We start from the raw sequence: 19,718 nt of genomic DNA, 5'->3' as shown, positions 1-19,718 counted from the left end.
GCTAGTTGCTAATAGATCTATAAAAATGTTTACATAACTTTTGTAGTAAGGGCTCACGGTTCACGTGCTGTTGGGAGACAAAGGATACTGATATTAATAAAAGAGACTTAGAGCCAATGTGATGTATTTCATGTTGATAAAGTTAATCCACCATTTTCATCTTGCAACATAACTTTTTCAGACTATGTAGATCTCATAGAAATTCCAAACACCCCATAAACTGTAAAATATGAATGCATGGTTAAAATTATATGCATTTTATTTTTCATGATAAACTATTAACTTCTTGATAATTGCTATTTTTCATCTTATGAAGCCGTTTCTACCACGACAGCTATCAATCTTCAAAATATTTACGGTATCATAGAGAAAAAAGAATACCACTCAATACCAGTCCTACTAGTAGTAACTATTCGAACACAAGTATCAATCAAAAAAATATCTACATTAAAAACATTAATTCTTAGCTGGATTTGTTAGAAAAAGAACTGACTTGTTAAAACCCCACCCAAATCATGATTTTGAACAATAGAAATAGGTGAAAAGCCTCTATCCAAAACCAAGTTCCCCTCAGAAGATGATGTCTTAGTGAGGAGGGCTAAGAAAATATTCTACGTTTCTTTTATATTTGTGTATCCCAGGGGGTACCCAAAAGATACCGAACTGATGTTGCAGGGGGCTAAGTTTTTGTAGTACCGGGTTCTGCCGGTAGAACGGTATATAGCTATCTTCCCCCAGTCGTTTATTATTTTTTTTATTTGAGACACAAACAGGACATTTAAAGTACATTCTTGTAAAGCATAAAATAAATTTAAATACAAATATAAATGTCCCTAGACTAATGTCTCTGCAGCAACCACATTTGCACATTCACTATCAAAACAATATCATTATTTTTTTATACAAAGCCTAAAATTACAGAAATAACAAGAAATAATAATTTAAAAAATATGGTTAAATTAGAAAATTTGGTTGAACGTTAGTTTGTTGTCGAATATAATACATAAATCTTTGATCGATTCAACTGTTTCCACATTGTGACCACATATGCTATGTATCGAACGTAAAAACATGATTTTGCTGCATTTGATTTTGATTGCAACTAAGGTTGAACACCTGCAAGTTTGATGACCCCTTTTCCAAATCATAATGTTTACAAGTTGAAAACTCTAAAAATCTTGTTACCAGGCAGCAAGAAGACTGGATCTAACCTGAGACGGTTCGATGACCCTATTTTCTGAAACGAAATCAAAGTGTTGACGAGGCAGTCGCTGGGCGAGATTGTTATTGACACTAAAAATACCTGCCTTTTGAAAAACGTAAACATGTTTTTGCTAGCTGACGTCACTCAAACGCTGGCTAGAGAAATTATAAATAGCCAAAAACACCACAATATTGGGCAGTCAAATTTCAAAAACTAACACGAATGGACGGAACACCTCCAATTAAAACGCGATATGTTAATTATAATCATAAATTCCTGAGTGTCAACTGAAATCTGTAGTCGCTTCTGTTCCTCCATTAATTCTAATGAGCTGTTTACGGCCGGCACTCTCATCAGCTGAGCCAGACGCATCTGTCATCATAACAATAATGGGGCGACTCCGTGTGCCGACTCTTATAATCAAATAACCACTGATGCTGAAAACCTAGAGGCTGGCCAATTCTTCCTGGCTACCAACTGAATTAGCCATTGATGCTGAAAACCTAGAAACCGGCCTATTCTTCCTGGCTACCGACTGAATTAGCTATTGATGCTGAAAACCTAGAGGCCGGCCAATTCTTCCTGGCTACCGACTGAATTAGCCATTGATGCTGAAAATCTAGAAGCCGGCCAATTCTTCCTGGCTACCAACTGAATTAGCCATTGATGCTGAAAACCTAGAGTCTGGCCAATTCTTCCTGGCTACCGACTGAATAAGCCATTGATGCTGAAAACCTAGAAACCGGCCAATTCGTCCTGGTTACCAACTGAATTAGCCATTGATGCTGAAAACCTAGAGGCTGGCCAATTCTTCATGGCTACCGACTGAATTAGCCATTGATGCTGACAACCTAGAGGCCGGCCAATTCTTCCGGGCTACCGACTGAATTAGCCATTGATGCTGAAGCCTAGAGGCTGGCCGATTCCTGCTGGCTACCAATTGAACTGGCCACTACTCCAGCAGTCTCCTACGCCATTTGCTGTATCGTATGGCGCGATGATGCACAATGTGCTCCAATCTGAAATGATCGCTGAAAGGATTCCGATTTTATCAGTTTTCTATCTGTGTTTTAAATCCCAGTTGTATTGAAATACATATAACTTTTTCTTGTGAATTGGGTTGGCTGTAAAAAATAGGAAGTACCTATAAGCTACAACACTTTGTACGTTCTGTATACCAGTACAATACTTGCAATTAAAATGTGAATTTTGATTCAATTCGTCTTTTTTTATGATGGTTTGGATAGAACACCTCACGGTATTTTACTTAAATCATTACCCAGGTTGAGGACTGATGTGTGCCGGTGCTTATTATTTACAGTCTTTTCTTGTGCAGGCAAACAAGTCCCGTACATGGTATATGAATATAGGGTTTTGTTGGTGTTCTTAGTGAAATTTATAACTTTGCACTTATCTATATTCAGTTCCATTTCGTTGTCAACACACCAAACACTGTCAAGTAGTACGCTGGAAAAGTCGCTTTCCATCGCAGTGCTTGGCATGCGGTCTGAAGAAAGGTAGCTTATACACGGTTCTACCGGCAGAACTCGGTACTACGAAAACTATGCCTCCGCAACATCAGTTCGGTTTCTTTTGGGTACCCCTCGGATACACAAATATTAAAAAAAAGTCCTCCGCCACATCAGTTCGGTTTATTTTGGGTACCCCCTTCGTATATAATATATCTTCTTAAAAATTTCAAAATTACGATATCCATATAAAACTTATATTTATGAAGAAGATTGCCTTTGGCGGGTGGGCGGCGTGGATTTGTTTTTTTATACAACTCTACAGTTTTATTTCGAGATTGATGAAAATTTTCACAAGAGACCATTTAAAAAGGATGATGGACACTGTCTACGAGAGGTTCATAAATATCACCCCCACCCCTAATGTTGATAATTAGCAAAATTTTGCACACTTGACGTACAAAATAATTAATAAGTATAAAAAAAAATACTGATTATAAGTTTAATTACGAAAGCCTGTGCAAAGCCCTAGCAACGCCGAGGACTTAAGCTAGGATAAAATAAATAAAAAACCCAAATCCCATTTAAAGCTCGACAGAGATATCCTACAAACGAACGAAACAATAAATGATTTACTTGCTTCAGTCTGCAGTCTCCTAATTAAATATATCGGAAAAATATAATTACGCATGAATTGAATCTGAATTGACAAATTTTATTAGGTTAGGTCAGCCTGACAGAAGCCAGACTTGTAGTGAGAATTGTGCTCACATTTTCTAGACTGTACGTCACATTATACTGAATGGGTGTATGGTGTGCAATCATCCACATATCAAAGAAGTAGTTAATTATTTACAGAAGGACGGACCATCAAAAACCTTTTTTCGACTTTGAAACCGTTAAAGGTTTCATAAAGTGGGCCTTCATTTAAAAAAAACTCCATACTTTTTCCAGTCTTTCGAAAGTTTTCGAAATCATGTTTTTGCACAAAAAAGTAATTAACGTTCTAGATATAATTTGGAATTAGTTGAAAACTATTTATATTTGTAAATCATAAAGATAAATGAATTTATATATTAACAATTTAATTATTATTGGCAGGGGGTGAAAGGATAAGGGGGCAGCTGCCCCTATCCCTTTGTACATAAATTGCCAAACAAAAACAAATGAATGCCAAAAAGACGTTTAAAACTGATGCGAAAACAAGAAATTATGTTATTTTTTATGATAAATGTGACAAAGTTAGTGCCAGATTCAGATGTATCGCGTCGCCTCGGTCAAGACCGGACTTAAGCATATTATTTATATTTTTAATTAATCACACACAGAAGACCCCAATAGGAAATAAGTAAAGACATAGAACTAGGAAAATATTTTATCAAATTTTCCATAGGCCCCCAACGTAGGAGGGGGCTCGGCTATGTACCAAAATGATGCACACTGGCGACACGGGTAAAGTAAAAAAAACATTTCACCTTTTTATGTAAGCGGAAAATATTGCTTATGATTGGTTGGCAGGTTCTGACAGAACTTACACCGCTACCTCACTGGTCGATCGGCCACATGCATAATGGTGACAATTTAGAGCTGAGTTGCTCTTGGTAGACTTGCACGTGGGTTACCATTGCAATACATAAATTATTTCAAAGGAACTCACGTTTTTTGGAAATCGTGCTAAATATTTATATTGTAATTTGTTGATTTCTTACCGACCCGAGTAGGACTGACCTGACTGACCCTAAGCAACTAAATCAAGGTGCATATGACATCAAGTGTACTTCGTCAGATTTTGATCGTTTTGACGAGCTTTGAACAATGCAAACGTCAAAATTTCTATTAAATTGACCATTGTAAATAACGTATGAAATAGTGTTTTTTTGTCAGAAGACAAACATTTAAAAAATATATAATGAACAAAAGTTTAAAAAAAGCCAGGCTACGGAAATCGCGTGCGCAATTAGCATCGTTTACTTTTTTTCAACCACGATTATAATGCTCTGTAGTAGTTAATTGATAGCAATATGTTTTTTACAGCTATCTACTTTTTATCGTTTCTGTCAACCCATGAAAAAGTAAGCTGTTTCAAAAGAGGAAATTTCAAACTTTCAGTTTTTTAAACGATAGCCTTATCACATTTTTTATTACTTTGTTCTCTTATTTTGGTGAAAAAGAGAAATCCCTGGGTTACTTAACGAATTAAATGTGTTAACAGTATTTAAAGGCGTTTGCTTCTAAATGCAAAAGTCCAGGGGTCAAAGCATCGCGTTTTCACACGGTCAAAGTTTCAGATAAGTTAGCATTCAAAATAACCCTCTTATCATAAAATGATTATTTTAATTTTGTATTTATTACGTATGATTTTAAACAATCTTATTTTCAATATTTTTTCTTTCTTGTATATGAATGTATGTCTTGATAGCTGGTGTTTTCTTGTATGTGAATGTATGTCTTGATAGGTGCTTTCTTATATATGAATGTATGTCTTGATAAGTGTTTTCGCTTAAGTTTGTATTTACGTTTTTGTCATGTCCCACGATTTTTATGGGTGTTTTCATAATTACGTATTGTAGAATATTGTAAAATTATATATTTTTAAATTTTATGAATTTCCTTTATTTAATTGACCTAATACAACTATCTAACTATCTGTGTACAATTGTAATTAATAAGGTTTGATCAATAGGTAGTGTTTTATTAACGCGTTTAATTTCTAATCTCAATTAAACTAAGTGTTATTTCATATTAAATTTTAGGTACGTAAGATTAAGTTTGTGGTTTCTTATGCAACATATACATTCGCGAACTGAACTGACGAGCTGAATCTCAACTTTTGGGAATGGAATGAAGCAATTCGTCGCTCGGTTCGCGTTTCTTTTCGCTGTTGTATGCATACCATTAGAAAGTTTGCATTAAAATATTTATCGAAAATATACAGTTTTTATATAAATTTGGAACAATGTGGAAATAATCAAGTTTGAAATTTCTGGTGAAGAATCCGATAATTCCATTTTGATTATTTTTTACGCCCTTTTAAGGGGTTTTTACTTATAAATAGTTTATAAAATTATAATAGTGATAAAAATAATTTTTATGCAAATGAGTGATCCAGCAACAATATTACAAAAATCCTTGGCCTTGTTTTCTATCCTTTGACCTTTCTTTGTTGTATCATTGACTTAAAAAAACTATTTCCATTTTGAACGCATTTTCTCGTATATTTGGGTTTTTACAGAATAAATCATACTTATAAGGAAAATTAGTCAGTTTTTTAATATTCAAGTCAAAGATCACCATTCCCCGCACTGGACCGTGGGCTGGTGTTCATTAATAATTCTTTACAAATGCCAAACCTTTTAACAGGTTTTCAAAATAATAGTGCTCGTATCTGATTAAAATCGTAGTATAATTATCTTTGTTTTATTTTTGGTCCCTTCGTAGGTGGGTTTTATTGCCGTGTCCTTACTTGACAGTAAAGGTACATTTAATTAATTTTCACCGACACGTGTCAAACGCCCGGAAAACTGTTTGTAAAACAGTTGACAGAGCAAAGTAAATGTTGAATTGAATTCATTTGGGACTGAAAACTCTACCTTTAAATTTACATGCATATTGGGTCGGATCTCGTGGGTATAAGGGTGCGCAAAGTTGACAAGAGTATACGAATATTTCATTTAACCTTCGGCATGCCACGACACAATACAATACTTGAATTACCATGAGGGGTAACAAAGTCACGCATTTTATAATTTTAATGGCATATTTTTTATTAATTCATAAATTTTCTTACAAATGAATTACAAAGTTTTACAAATTTTATGTCTTTTCGTGAAATCGTTGTCATTATAAAGATAATTTAAAAAAAAAAACTTCAACATGGCAACGGCTAACGGTCACGTTGATTATATATTTTACTCCCTCACACGCGCATAATCAACGACGGAGTCATTGTGCACATAGAATGTGTAAACGATTGTGGTATAATTCCAGCGGCGCACACTGGACTATTTTACCTCAAAAGTTGTTCAAAACTCACCTCCATTTTATGAGGAATTTAAAAAAAAAAATTTTGTAATCACTCGTTAAATTCAACAAAATTTTTTTTTTATGAATTGGTGAAAAAACTGTGAATGTCTCACTATTGCAAATACAGACCACTAGACAGATACTAATTAGATGGAAGTGTTAAGCCATTATGTATTTATTTTTGAAAAATGTTTGATTTGCCATTTATATTGCTAGCAAACATTACTTATAAAAAATTATACTTAAATGATTGATGGTGATTTTTATAAAATCTTTATCACCATTAAGTTATTTGTAAAAGCATTTGATCAAAAACGTAAAATTGTTTTCAATATTCTTAACATGGTTTCATAGCTTGGAAATGAAATTTCAAGAAAATTTTACAATCTCCGGAATATCTAAGTGAAAATAATATATAAGGTTTAGGAAAAGTATTTTAAGCAAAAAAAATTTTTAACAAAATTAATTGCTTGTAATGATGATGCTTGTGCAGATGTTTGATGATAAGAAATATGTAAATAAAGACTTTCTCAAAACTTTCATTAAAAAAACAAGCTATGAGAATAAAGCAGAATTATTCACACAACTACTTCTATTAGAAGACTGTTTGCAGGTAAATTATGGCAAGGAGAGAGGTACCATTTTTGAAATGGCTGCCATATTATGATGTGGTGACGATCGAGCTTTCAGCATATATAAATTTCTTTGTTTTAAGTCATTTAATGTATTTGAATTATGGTCAACTTTCTCCATAGAGATCGAGTCGCCTGTGCGATGCAAGAAATAATATTTATGTTTCCGACTTCTGGCCAACTTTCCCATAGAGATAGACGTCTGTGCGGCACAAGAAGTAATGTTTATGGGAAGGAATGAGGCAATCTTGTGCTGTAATTTATTTTTTTATGGTCGATAATGTGTTTATAGATTTCGGAGGAATACAAAAAATACCAAAACCATAAGGTAAATTAAAATTTTTTTGAGGATAATTATTTTAGAGATTTTGGGTTTCCTTATTGGCAACAGAAAGTTAACATACGGTAACAGCTTTTGAAGTTTTTCGTCGAGTGACTAAAACTTGTGAAATTGTGCCATCTATAAATATTTATACCAATTAATTGTTATTATTTCATCCAACATGTATGTGCATGTATTGTGGAGGAATACCAAAAATATTAAATCCATGTTTAGATTGTTTTCAAAAGATATTTGAATAATTTTATACCATTTTAACGAAGTAGATAGTACGGGAAAGGAAAATTATGAAAAAATGACAAAAGATAAGATATAATATCCGAGACACTTTTCACGTTTGAGATAATAAAGCGATTAAAAATAAATACACGCCAAGTTTGGGATGAACGAAAAACGAGGAATTGCATTTTTTATGTGAATACCGCACAAGAGTCCCAACTACGTTGTAAGGCTGCGGGAAGGGAAAGAGATGGGAATAGGAAGGTGGAAAAGTACTTGGCTATTTAGGTCTAGTCACCAAACACGGCCAAAGCCACTTTAAGCAACGCTTTAATTCTAAATGGTGGTCTTACACCAGGGTTATACTGAGATTATCTTCCACTCTTGAACGAGTGGCAAATATATCGACCGTTTATTATATTAGTGAATCGTGAAATAAAACAAATAAGTCAAATAAAATTTACTTGCGCACGCCGCGATTCGAACTTGCGACACCGAGCCGAGAGCCTTAACACTGGAGTACCGTTAACACCGGAGTCTAATTATTTGCTACCTTCATTGGTCTACCTGTTAAATAGGCTGTTCAAACAATCATTTAATATAGCCTGAACCATTTAAAACAAAGTTTCGTTTCGGGATAGTGGTACCTCACTAATGCAATTAACGTGAATTAAACAAAAACGAAAACGTCAATTGATGATTTCACTTCAGAAGAGTTGAATTATTGTGAAACTATATTGTATGGTCAGCAATCAAATAATTTCATATTATTATTGTTATACAACATAAATAGCAGATTTATTTTGCATTAGATGGACGTTTGTTAGTTTTTGTTAGATTTTATTAATTTTTTTTTCGGCACAAGAAACGGCCTTTAGACTATTCGTTGTGCGTATTTTACGAAAGATGTATAACCAAACGAACCAAAGGAAAATTGGAAAGAATGTGTCCCCGGCGATCTAGGAGGGTTACGTATATTGCAAAAACAAAGATAAAATTGAGATTTACGAAGGTGTTTGTTATTAATTGAGATTGTCCGGTGAGTTTTTGTTGTTACGTTTAACAATTTAGCATGAAATACAGATAACAGCTTTTTTTTGTTTTATCCCCTGAAAACAAAATTCTCTTGGGACCAAGGATTAAGCTTAGAGCTTTTACATTGAAAATAATATGTATTATGCGAACAATATGGTAACATTACAATTTCCAGCCATGTATTGTTAATCCAACTAAATAAAATTACTAAGCTCTGTCAAGCCATAACTTTTGTATGAATCAACAACATTATAATGTTTTGTTATGGTGTGATATTTTAAAAATAATACTAATTTCGATTATGACCCTCCCATACAACCAAAATTTTAAATCCGATTTTATATTGATGTCAGGATACAGTATACATATACATAAAGTTACCTTAGTTGGACAAGATTCCAACGGTAATTTTTTTTCTAAAATGACTTTTGAATGCAAAACTATTTCTTTTGCTCATTTATATATTGCCAAATTATTTTCAGAACCATCTATAAATAATTGTACGAGGAAGTTCTATCATAAAGTTTTTAACCTTTCCCTTAATGTGCTAAAAAAATCAACGCGTTCCGGTGCTGTGCAGTCAATACACATACACATCTCAAAATATTCATAGCTAAACGCTTATGTTTATTGTATTTTATAAAAAAAGTGATAATAATTGTAATTTAATTGCTGAAAACATGAAAAAACCATCGGCAGATGCTAAAAAAACGTGCGAGGGGTCCACATCTAACGACGGTCCGTGTCCGACTGGCTGGCGGCTGGCGGCTGGCACACACACAGCTGCGTGGTCGTAGGAATCGATGGTCTAAATCAAAATACAACCGCGGACGTGTGGTTTTAACGTGTTCCCGCGTAGCGAAATAAAGCGGGACATCACACGGTTGTTTGTACTGGTGTATTTGTTTCCGATTTTTAACAAAAATCTCTGATTTTTAATTGAATTTGAAAACTATGTAAAATATCATTTTTTAATTCAGTGTATTAATGTATAACGGAGGAATACCTAAAATCTGAAAACAGAATTTATTATATTTATAGAGTTATTAAAGTTATTAGAAGCAATGTGTGGTAAATACACACAACAGATAAGGAAAGGTTAAAGCCCCTATTTATTATACAAGGTTTTAACATCAATTTTAACCTTTTACAATTTTTTTTTGTATTTATCTGTCATCAACAAGGAGCTGCAGAATTTCAGGTCAATTGGTAAATTAATTAATTTCTTCTTCCAATATTCCATTTCATTCAGTAATTTATTCATTCAATCAAGAAAACAAATTCGAAACTCGCAGAGATTTAATTAAAAATATTGTTTTCATTCTACACAATAAGTACTGATCTAAAAATAAAGAAAAATTGACCAACAAATTGATACGTAGGGGTTGATAAAAGTTGATTTGACTAAAGTATGCATCATTATTAATCTTTTCCTGTCTATTTTTTCAAACCGCAGACAAAAAATTCAGTGTTGCATTTTCCTACTGTCTTTTCCTTCAGCTAATACGCAAGTAACATCTCACTCAGAGCTTCATTAAGAGAATCATTAACCCCGCCGCAAACTATCTGTGTTGTATTTGTTATTTAAAATATAATATTATATACCGGTCAGTGGTTGAGTGGGCATAGCGCTTGGGTCTCACCCGAGCGTCGCGTGATCGATTCCTCGGCTGGCTAAGTCCTCCATCACAACACAAGCAACATTTTTGGCTTTCTGTGGTGGTAGTAGGAGATTTTCAAACATTTTTGGGTTATTCGTAACCTGGGAATGTTTGTCTTTCTTTTATTTAAAAATAAAAAAATAAAAAAAAAATAATAATATCATTGAAGAAGATTATAAGACTAGTCCTATTCTTGACATATTTCCAGTTAACCGCTCTGTTCTTCCTGGAATTACCGTAATTACCCCTTCCACTTTGTCCACATCTCCCTCAAACACTTAACTTTTTTGTATTTATGTGTCAATATTTTGTGTAGTAGATCAGTTTTAAATATTCTCCTGACGAAGGAAGGGATCTTCCGAAACCGGTAGAGTGAAAATAAAACTATCGTGGTCAAAAACAAATTTATGTGTTTTTATTATAAATTATGATGAGCCACAAAGTGAATGCTTTTTACAATTACGGAATGATATATCATTGTATTTTTTTTAAACGAAAGACTAAATCTCTTACTGCCACCACAGTAAGCGGAAATTTTTGATAGTATTGTGATTGAAGATTTAACCAGCCGAGGAATTGAACACACTACGCCTGGGTGAGACCCAAACGCGATGTCAACTCAGCCACCGACCGGGTCTTATTTATTTATATTGTATGAGATAAATAAGACTAGTTATATTATATTATTATAATTTTAATTTTACTGGTCTTCCATTAAAAGCCTTAGCTTGTGGATGGAAGAAGAGTTAACATTTCACATATTATGTACAAATAAAGTCACGTGTACAGTTAATACAATGTAGTTAATACAGTTAATACATTTCATATAATTATAATTACTATTTACTATAATCATGTATTTCAATATATATGTATGTGTAGGTAATATAGACATAGTAATTGTATATATTTTTCAATTCAAAGGATAAAAAGTAATTGAAGGCTTTCTGGCATATATAAGCTTAAATGTACTGATTGCCCAGCATTTCATATCGGTAAAACTTTAAAAAAAAGTTCTAACGAGGGTAGTTAATCATTTAATGTGCCAAGTGCTTATGTTCAGAATTCGCAACATACCTAGTAAATAAAGGTAACCCTTTTAAAAAATCTTCATGTATGGATGTGCTGCATAAAAATGGGATAGATTTTAGTTAGAACAATCTAAAAGCTCAGGAAATAAAATAAAATAATTCTTTTAAATAACTAAAACCAATTTACTAAATAAACAATAAGACTTATTAAATAGCCCCATTTTAAACTAATTCCTCTCCTCTTAACCTAGTTCTACCTCTCTCTATCTTCCCTACCTCCCACCTCGCCCGCCCCACCAAATTTGACGGTCTCACTCCCTCTTCTATCTTACCTATCATTGTAACTCTGTTATTGATTTAATAACTCTGCGTTTGTTTTCATATCACCCTGATGGAGGTTCAGGGTGAACCGAAACCAGTTGGTTTTATATATTAAAAATACAATAAAGTGGTATTAAAATCACAATTATTTTATTGTAATTATTACATTTTTTTATGTACTGTGACGATGACGAGAAAAGGCCTCGAGGAACAACACTACGAAAAAGTGTACGTTTGTGGTTTTCCCACATTTTCTTCTTTTTATCTTGTATTTGTACACAAATCGATTGTTTTCTTCGCACCGCAGGGAACTAAAGTTTAGAATATATAATACAGGGTTTTCCAATAAGAGGTGTAATTTTGATATTCAATTGTAAAAGATCAATGGTTTTGTTGCTTGTGTGGCACGTAGCGCCGTCTTGTTGAAAGTAAACGTTGTCCAGATCAATACTATCCGATTCCGGCCATAAAAAATCATTAATCATCTCTCGATAGCGCAATCTATTCACAGTAACTGTTGCTCCAGCCTCATTTTCAAAAAAGTAAGGTCCAATGACTCCGCCGGACCATAAACCGCACCAAACAGTCACAAGTTGAAAAAAGAGAGGCTTTTTAACATTAATTCTTGGGTTTTTCGAGCCGCCCCAGATGCGACAATTTTGCTTGTTGACGAAGCCACCGAAGTGAAAATGGGCCTCATCACTCAAGATTATTTGCATTTGATTCACTCAAGTGAATTTTAATAATTTCAATGCGTTGTTGAAGCGTGTATCGTTCCATTTTCATTAATAATGTAGTTTTTACTTGTCAAATGTCAAAATAGCGGGCTATTCAAAATAACACCTCTTATTGGAAAACCCTGTAGTTTAGTTATAGAACCAGCGCTAACATCATCCATTTATGACAAATGTAATCAAATCTATTTCTCACAGATTCTAACTAATAATTACCGTTTATTTTCAGATGAAAATCCCAGTTCACCCGTCAGGCGTCATGTCGACGTTTGAGTTTGACTTCGACAGCCTCCCCCAGAACCTGTCCGGGCTTAACGAGAACCTGACGTGGATCCTTAATGCCTCCAGAGATGTGGAGGCCTCTCTCATTGAGAAATTCACCAGTAACAGGAATCTGGATGGACCTGCTTTCTGGATCCTGATCCTCCTATACTCAGTGCTAATCATTTTTGGAGCTACAGGGAACAGTCTGGTCGTATTAGCTGTAAGTACTTTTAAATTGATATAATATCTAAATTCATATAATCTATGGTGGAATTCCATTGTAATTTTGATTTGTGAAATTTTTCAAAAAAATGTTATAAAACAATGCACAGTGGAACAAAATGTAATAATGTTTTAAAATCAGTTTATGGTAATTAAACTGGGCCTTTTTTTATGTTTTCAACATTGGACATGGAAAACAGCTGCTGATATTGATCCAGTAATAATATTGTAACAACTAACCATTACGCCGTTTCCCCGCAGGGGTTGGCAGAGAAGACGGACCGCCAAACAATTCGGTCTTGGCACACACTCCTTGCCTCATTCACATTCATAAATCGTCTCATACATACTCTTCTATTATTCTGACTTTTAACATGGCCTGACTGATCACTTGGTCGTGTCATGTCTTCCTCGGGCATCCCCGACTTCTGCTACTATTCACATTTGCATCACACATTATCCTTACTCTCCTTTCTTCGCTCATTCGCTGTACATGCCCAAACCATCTAAGCGCCCCATTCTTGATCTTACTCATTACGCTTACATCAGCGTTGCAATCTTTGCGGATACCACACATACGCCTCAGGAATATCATTGCTACAGCATTCAGTCTGCTTTCATCCTTTCTCTGCCAGTTCCATGCCTCACTTCCAAATATCAGGGTAGGAACCAGTACTACGTTGTAGACTGCTAGCTTCGTTTCTTTGGACATTTTTTTTGTCAGCGCCAACTGCGTTCAGTCCTCCATTAATGGAGTTATCTGCATTTATCCTTCTTTCAATATCTCTGTCAGCTTTCCCATCTCTCGTAAACATACTTCCTAATTAAAAAAATTCATCCACCTGCTCCAAGTATGTTATCAAATTTAATGTAAATTAATAATATAAATGTAAATCTCCGTGGACACTCAAAAAAAAATTACCAAAAAGCCTTTTGCATCTAATTCTAGAAAACACTTCCTTGCAAATAGAGTAGTGGATGCTTGGAACAAACTCCCACAACATGTCATCGCAACAAATATAAATCAATTCAAAGCTATATTGGATTCACATTTGGAGAGAAGAAAGGACTTAGTTCAAACTTAAAACAACTCAATCACTGTCAAACTTGTTGTGAAATCAGATATGAGCGCATCAGCAGAATGCTGCCTGCTCATTATATTATAATAATAATATACTACATGCACCATAGACAACATCAAATGTTTGATTGATAAAAAATTTCCAGGCACATTTTTTGGGAAGGTAATGCGTATATATATTTTTACATGTGAATATATCACAATAGTCCTAAAGTACTCCCAACCGCCTGGCGCCACAGAAACTATGGCATATGAGACTAAAGGTAGTGTGGAGGGGAAGGATATGAGACGAGAGTGGCGGAGTACCTGGCTATTCGGATCTGGTCGCCAAACATGGCTAAAATCCTTTAATGCAACGTTTCAATTCTGAATTGTGGTCTTACACCAGGACGATACTTTTAGTATCTTCTACTCCGGAATGTGCCGCATAGCTTACAATATTTTAAATTATTAAATAAATGAAATAACACAAATCAATTAAATAAATTTTACTTCGCACGCCGGGATATGAGTAAAACATATGCCTTTTAGTTAAAAAAAATACAAAATGGACTAATATACAACACAACGTTTAGAAAAACGTCACAAACACACGAACACAATAAGGAAGACAACATAATAAATTATACACTAATACTGGTCCGTGTCCGAGTTGGCATCGCGTTTGGGTCCTACCCAGGCGAAGTGTGTTCAATTTCTCGGCTGGCCAGGTCCTCCATCACAATACAAGCAATATTTTCCGCTTACTGTGGTGGTAGTAGGAGATTTAAAAATATTGTCAGGTTATTCATACCTCGAGAATGTTCGTCTTTCTTTTAAAAAAATACAATATAGATTGAATCTGGTAAGAGAAACATAGGAAATGAAGGTATCCAAATTTACAATCTCCTTCCTGATAGCAAGAGAACGGAGAAGGATTTAATGCCAATCAACGTGTAAATACATAGGCAATGAAGGTATCCAAATTTACAATCTCCTTCTCGAAAGCCTGAGAACGGAGAAGGATTTAACGTCAATCAACGTGTAAATACATAAATTGTCGACTGATATAAGATTATACGAAAAAAAATGCGAAAAGGCAAGTTGCACACTAAGAAAATTGCGATGCGTTATCTGAAAAAACTAACCTCCAGCTTTTTTTTTTGGTCTGGATCGTTCCCTCGAGACCCTTTTTGCGATTTAGCGATTTGTCACTGTGAGCGAACAAGCGAAAATGGGTAATGGTGAAATAGCGTACAGCGAATAGTAAAGGCGGGCAATTCCATCCGATTCTGGCGGCGATTAATGTGGTTCTTAAAGGTAGGCCAGATGGACTCGTTCCAACCAAATTGTATGTCTATACAAATATGTGCGTACGGTTTGCAGTGTAAATCAGTCACTGGGCGACATCTGGCCACATTCCCGAAAGAGGCTCACCAAATTCATATTCAGATATATAATTTTTTTTATTTGGTACAATATTTTTTACATTTCAAAGTTTTCCAGTAATGTTGGCCTCACTGAGTGCCTTGCCCGTGCTGAGGCCTTCATTTTATAATATGAAGATATAATCTACATAATACATTTAAAGAGAAAATAATACATTTAAAATATAATCTTGTGTGTTTATGAGTGATGTGTGTTTATATTGGTTTTGTGTGTTCATTGTAGGTTTTATTTTTATTTTATGCTATAAAATTTTGGTAATATTGTCTTTTTTGTTCTTTAATATTGGTTCGGGTCCGAGACACAACAATCATAAAACCTTTGCACAAACAATTATCATTGCGAAATTGGCTCTTTCGAAAATAGAAAATAGATGTAAGTTGTTTACTCACGCCATTGGTGACTACTAGCTTTGTTTTGTTCCCCGCCAATTACAGAGCCAGGACTCAAACCTTTAATATTAGTTTGTGCATTATTGTACGAATGTTGCCTGCGGAAATAAGTCCGCATATGGCTTCAGCCTTCTCACAAGTGAGAATTCGACGAATGCATTGCTTGTAAAATGTTTCATTTTACATATTGAAAGTTCTATATCAGTAACAACTGATATAATCCGCTGTTGAAAATACATTCATTGTACGTGTTGATTGCCGTGTGTTTGTTAAATGATTAATTTTTTAATTGTGATTAGTGACTTGTGATCCAATTATCTTATAGCAGTTCAATTTCGCCCTGCCACTAATTTTCAAACAACTGACAAGACCTCTCAGTTATCTATGTGACGTATGCTCTATGGCCCCTTCTAGAAGAGAGCTCCAGACAGAATTTCGAGAAGCGGCGACGGTTAGTACCAATCGGGCAGCCAGCTGGGGACGACGCGACTTGAGGGAAGATACGACAGTCACATATACATAGACTTCCGGGCAAAGCGATGACGCAATCAGCTAGTAAAATTAATTCACTGGTCATCGGTTTGCACCGTTTCTAAGTTTAACAACGTTTTACGTGTTGTTTGCGCCCCTTCACTCGTTTAACAGGTTAGATATTTTATGTCAACACACAATGTCACACTCAATCTTTTGCTACCAATTAAAATTCCGTCCGTGCGCCCAATACTTCGTATTGACGCTCACCCCTGAGATGTAAACTAATTGTTCGCGCAATACATAGGGGATTGTTAAGTATGCATCCACAGGCTTAATGGACAAGTGGAATGTCAATACAAAATCCTGCAAATGTCCTACTACCCTTTTACCCATCCCAAAATGTCACCATAATAAAATGATTGTTACGACACACGTAAAATCGGACAAGTGGTGTCAGTTGCTCATCAGAGTTCGTAGTGATAACTAATATCAGACAGGGCGATTATATATTTGTGAAGTGAAATCATCCAAAACTCCGGGAGACATGTGGTAATCGTCAACGGGTGAGTCCATCTTTCCTGCATTCCAATCTGGGTTTATCTTTTGCTCCAGAAGCCCAGATTTATACCTTTTTGACTATTACACTGTCCATCGGGTTTGTCGGATGCATAAATCGTCCCATAACCTAGCATTCAGTGTAGTTTGGGACTGGTCCTTTGGGCGTGTGGCATAGGGCTTTGCTCTGCACCATCTTTAAAAATATAGTGGAGTCGTAGCTTCGCGACACCACTAATTTTGTTGAAGTAGAGATCTCTTGCTCTTTACAATGTAGGAATAAATGTAATATTGAAATTCTTTTCTCTTTTATTTTACAATCGTAGCAAACCCGATGTTGGTTCCTTTTCCATACATGTTGCAACTGCTGGTTGAGATTGTACTTGTGGTTTTAAAAAAAAAAAAAACGTGTTACAATGGCGGCCCTGCGTGGTTCTAGTTGTTACAATCTAAAAACATTACAGTGCGGGCACCACGTATATCCATACATCTAGATAATCAAACCTGCTAATGAATACAATCAACTCTGTGATTGGTTTGGAGCAGCGCAATTATATCAGAATCACAGGTTTTCATTTGGCAGAGAGAGGATCAAATCCTTTCATCTGACCCGTACGTGGCGCGAGCTACCGCACGCACCGGTATTGCTTACGGGATGGTTTTGTTATTATTCGATTGAGAGCTTACAAATAAGCGTTAATAATATAACACTTGCCTCATTTTTAGTAAACGTAGTAGCTCAACTATTTTCAATGGTAATAACACATGTAATCTACTACTTACCACTAATTGTAGTGCTCACTCAATCAGACGTTACTTGTCAGACTCTAAACTTAAACCATTGACAACTTGACTGACCACGCTTAAATGTAAAAAAAATCCTATGAAATACATAAGCACAAAACTGTAAAATAAAACCTTATATTTTACCTTCAGGCCTCTGGCATATTGACTGTTATATTTCTTAAAGATGTTTTCAAAAATCGGACAATTTGTGTGTATTTTGAAAGGTGATGAAATACACTTTCAAATTTTATTATAAGAAACATTAATATAATTTTTTGAACACTAAATTTTTAAAATCATACATGTTTTTTTTTTTAAATGCCTCACCTCACGTTTTTTCGTCTAAGCACTGAACTGCAATTACTGATAGCAAAAAATACACAAATATTATTAATACACACATTTCGACGTTTTTTATAAAAATAATTACTAAAAAAAATACAATATAATAAATTTCAAAATTTCATAATTTTCTCTCAAATTGCGGTCGGAACCTTTGGTTTCATAGAAGTGTACATTTTAATTCATCGGTGGTTAATTTCATCATATGAGCTGGTCCCGAAAGCGAACAAATTGGATCTACAGGAAATAGCTGTTTCACAAATTAGCCAGAGGGGTTAACAATCAAACATTTCTTTCCGTTTGATGAAATTTCAAATTAAGACTGTATTATTTTGTGTGGTATTTGCGGTTATTTTAGATAGGGCTTCTGGTCTGGAATTCATTCAAAGACATAATATCCCTTCCCAAGGTCCTTTGTGATTGCAAAAATATAGGTTTTTGAAATTGGTTATGTGCTGAGAGAGAAAACAGAACCGATACACCTTGAGACCTTTGCCATCATACGGTTTAAAAAAGAAGAAATTGAGAAACCAATCATTAAAATTATAGTTTGGTTAGTAAAATTCAAATACTTATTTGTAGCTTTAAGAGAAAACAAAAATATTTAAAATATTAAATAATGAAAGTCGGTATTCATGAACTCATTTACTGTAAAATAATCTTGTTATTTTTTATGATAAACTAATACTTATAATATTTTTCTTAGAAGTTTTACCAATAAATATTGACTTATATAATAGATAATGTGATACTTAAAATGTTGGTAAATATTTCATTTCCTTTTCCTGAATATATTTTGCACAAGTAAGCTCCTTTTTCAATATTGATTAAGACCAAATATAAAAAAGGCAATACACCACGTAGTTTTTACAGGGGAGCCAATTTTGAATTATTGATTTTTTATCAGATCTGAGAAATATAATTAAAAATATTTTTGAGTACAATAATAACTGAAAATATTGATAATAAAGAATTCTATTTGAAAATTTGGGAAAAACCTACTTTTATCATTTTTCATGATTTATCCCTCTGTTCCATCGCAAGGTTAAACCTAATTGATTATTATCTCGTTAGTGTTTCTTTATAAATTGCTATTTTTCAACTCATGGGCAAGAAAAAATCATTTAAATATTTGAGAATGATACAATAATTATTATTTGACACAGAAATTCGTATTAGAATTATTTGATTTAGTTTGAAATATTATTTTGTACATACGTTTATCACGATGATTTTATATTGACTCATATCCCTTTTCATTTACCAAGATGTTATACTAATGAAAAGTAAAAAAAAATTAAACAGACAACCGGTGTTGAGCTGGAATATAAACCTAATCGCCATCTACATAAGGAGTGTTATTTTTAGCGGCCCGAGTCCAAATTTTATTTTGATTCGTATCCCTTTTCCAAAAAACTACTAATTATCACAATAATAATTAATCACAATAATAGAAAAAATTTTACATAGTAGTTTTTTTCTTATAAGACCGAGGTTATGGGAAAACG

General features: G+C 34.2%; 1 protein-coding gene across 1 annotated transcript in view; it reads left to right on the top strand.

Moving 5' to 3' along the window:
* NPFR (Neuropeptide F receptor) overlaps positions 1–19,718 on the top strand; it is a 325,370-nt gene that overhangs the window by 274,152 nt on the left and 31,500 nt on the right. The window contains exon 2 of the mRNA XM_089646927.1: positions 12,899–13,153. Within this exon, the coding sequence (XP_089503053.1) occupies positions 12,899–13,153 (255 nt within the window). The remainder of the gene's footprint in view (positions 1–12,898; positions 13,154–19,718) is intronic.

This window comes from Hesperophylax consimilis, chromosome 25 (genome assembly GCF_061612785.1).
Source record: "Hesperophylax consimilis isolate HC1 chromosome 25, BYU_Hcon_1.0, whole genome shotgun sequence".
NCBI lineage: Eukaryota > Metazoa > Arthropoda > Insecta > Trichoptera > Limnephilidae > Hesperophylax > Hesperophylax consimilis.
This window is presented reverse-complemented; position numbering and strand designations above follow the sequence as displayed.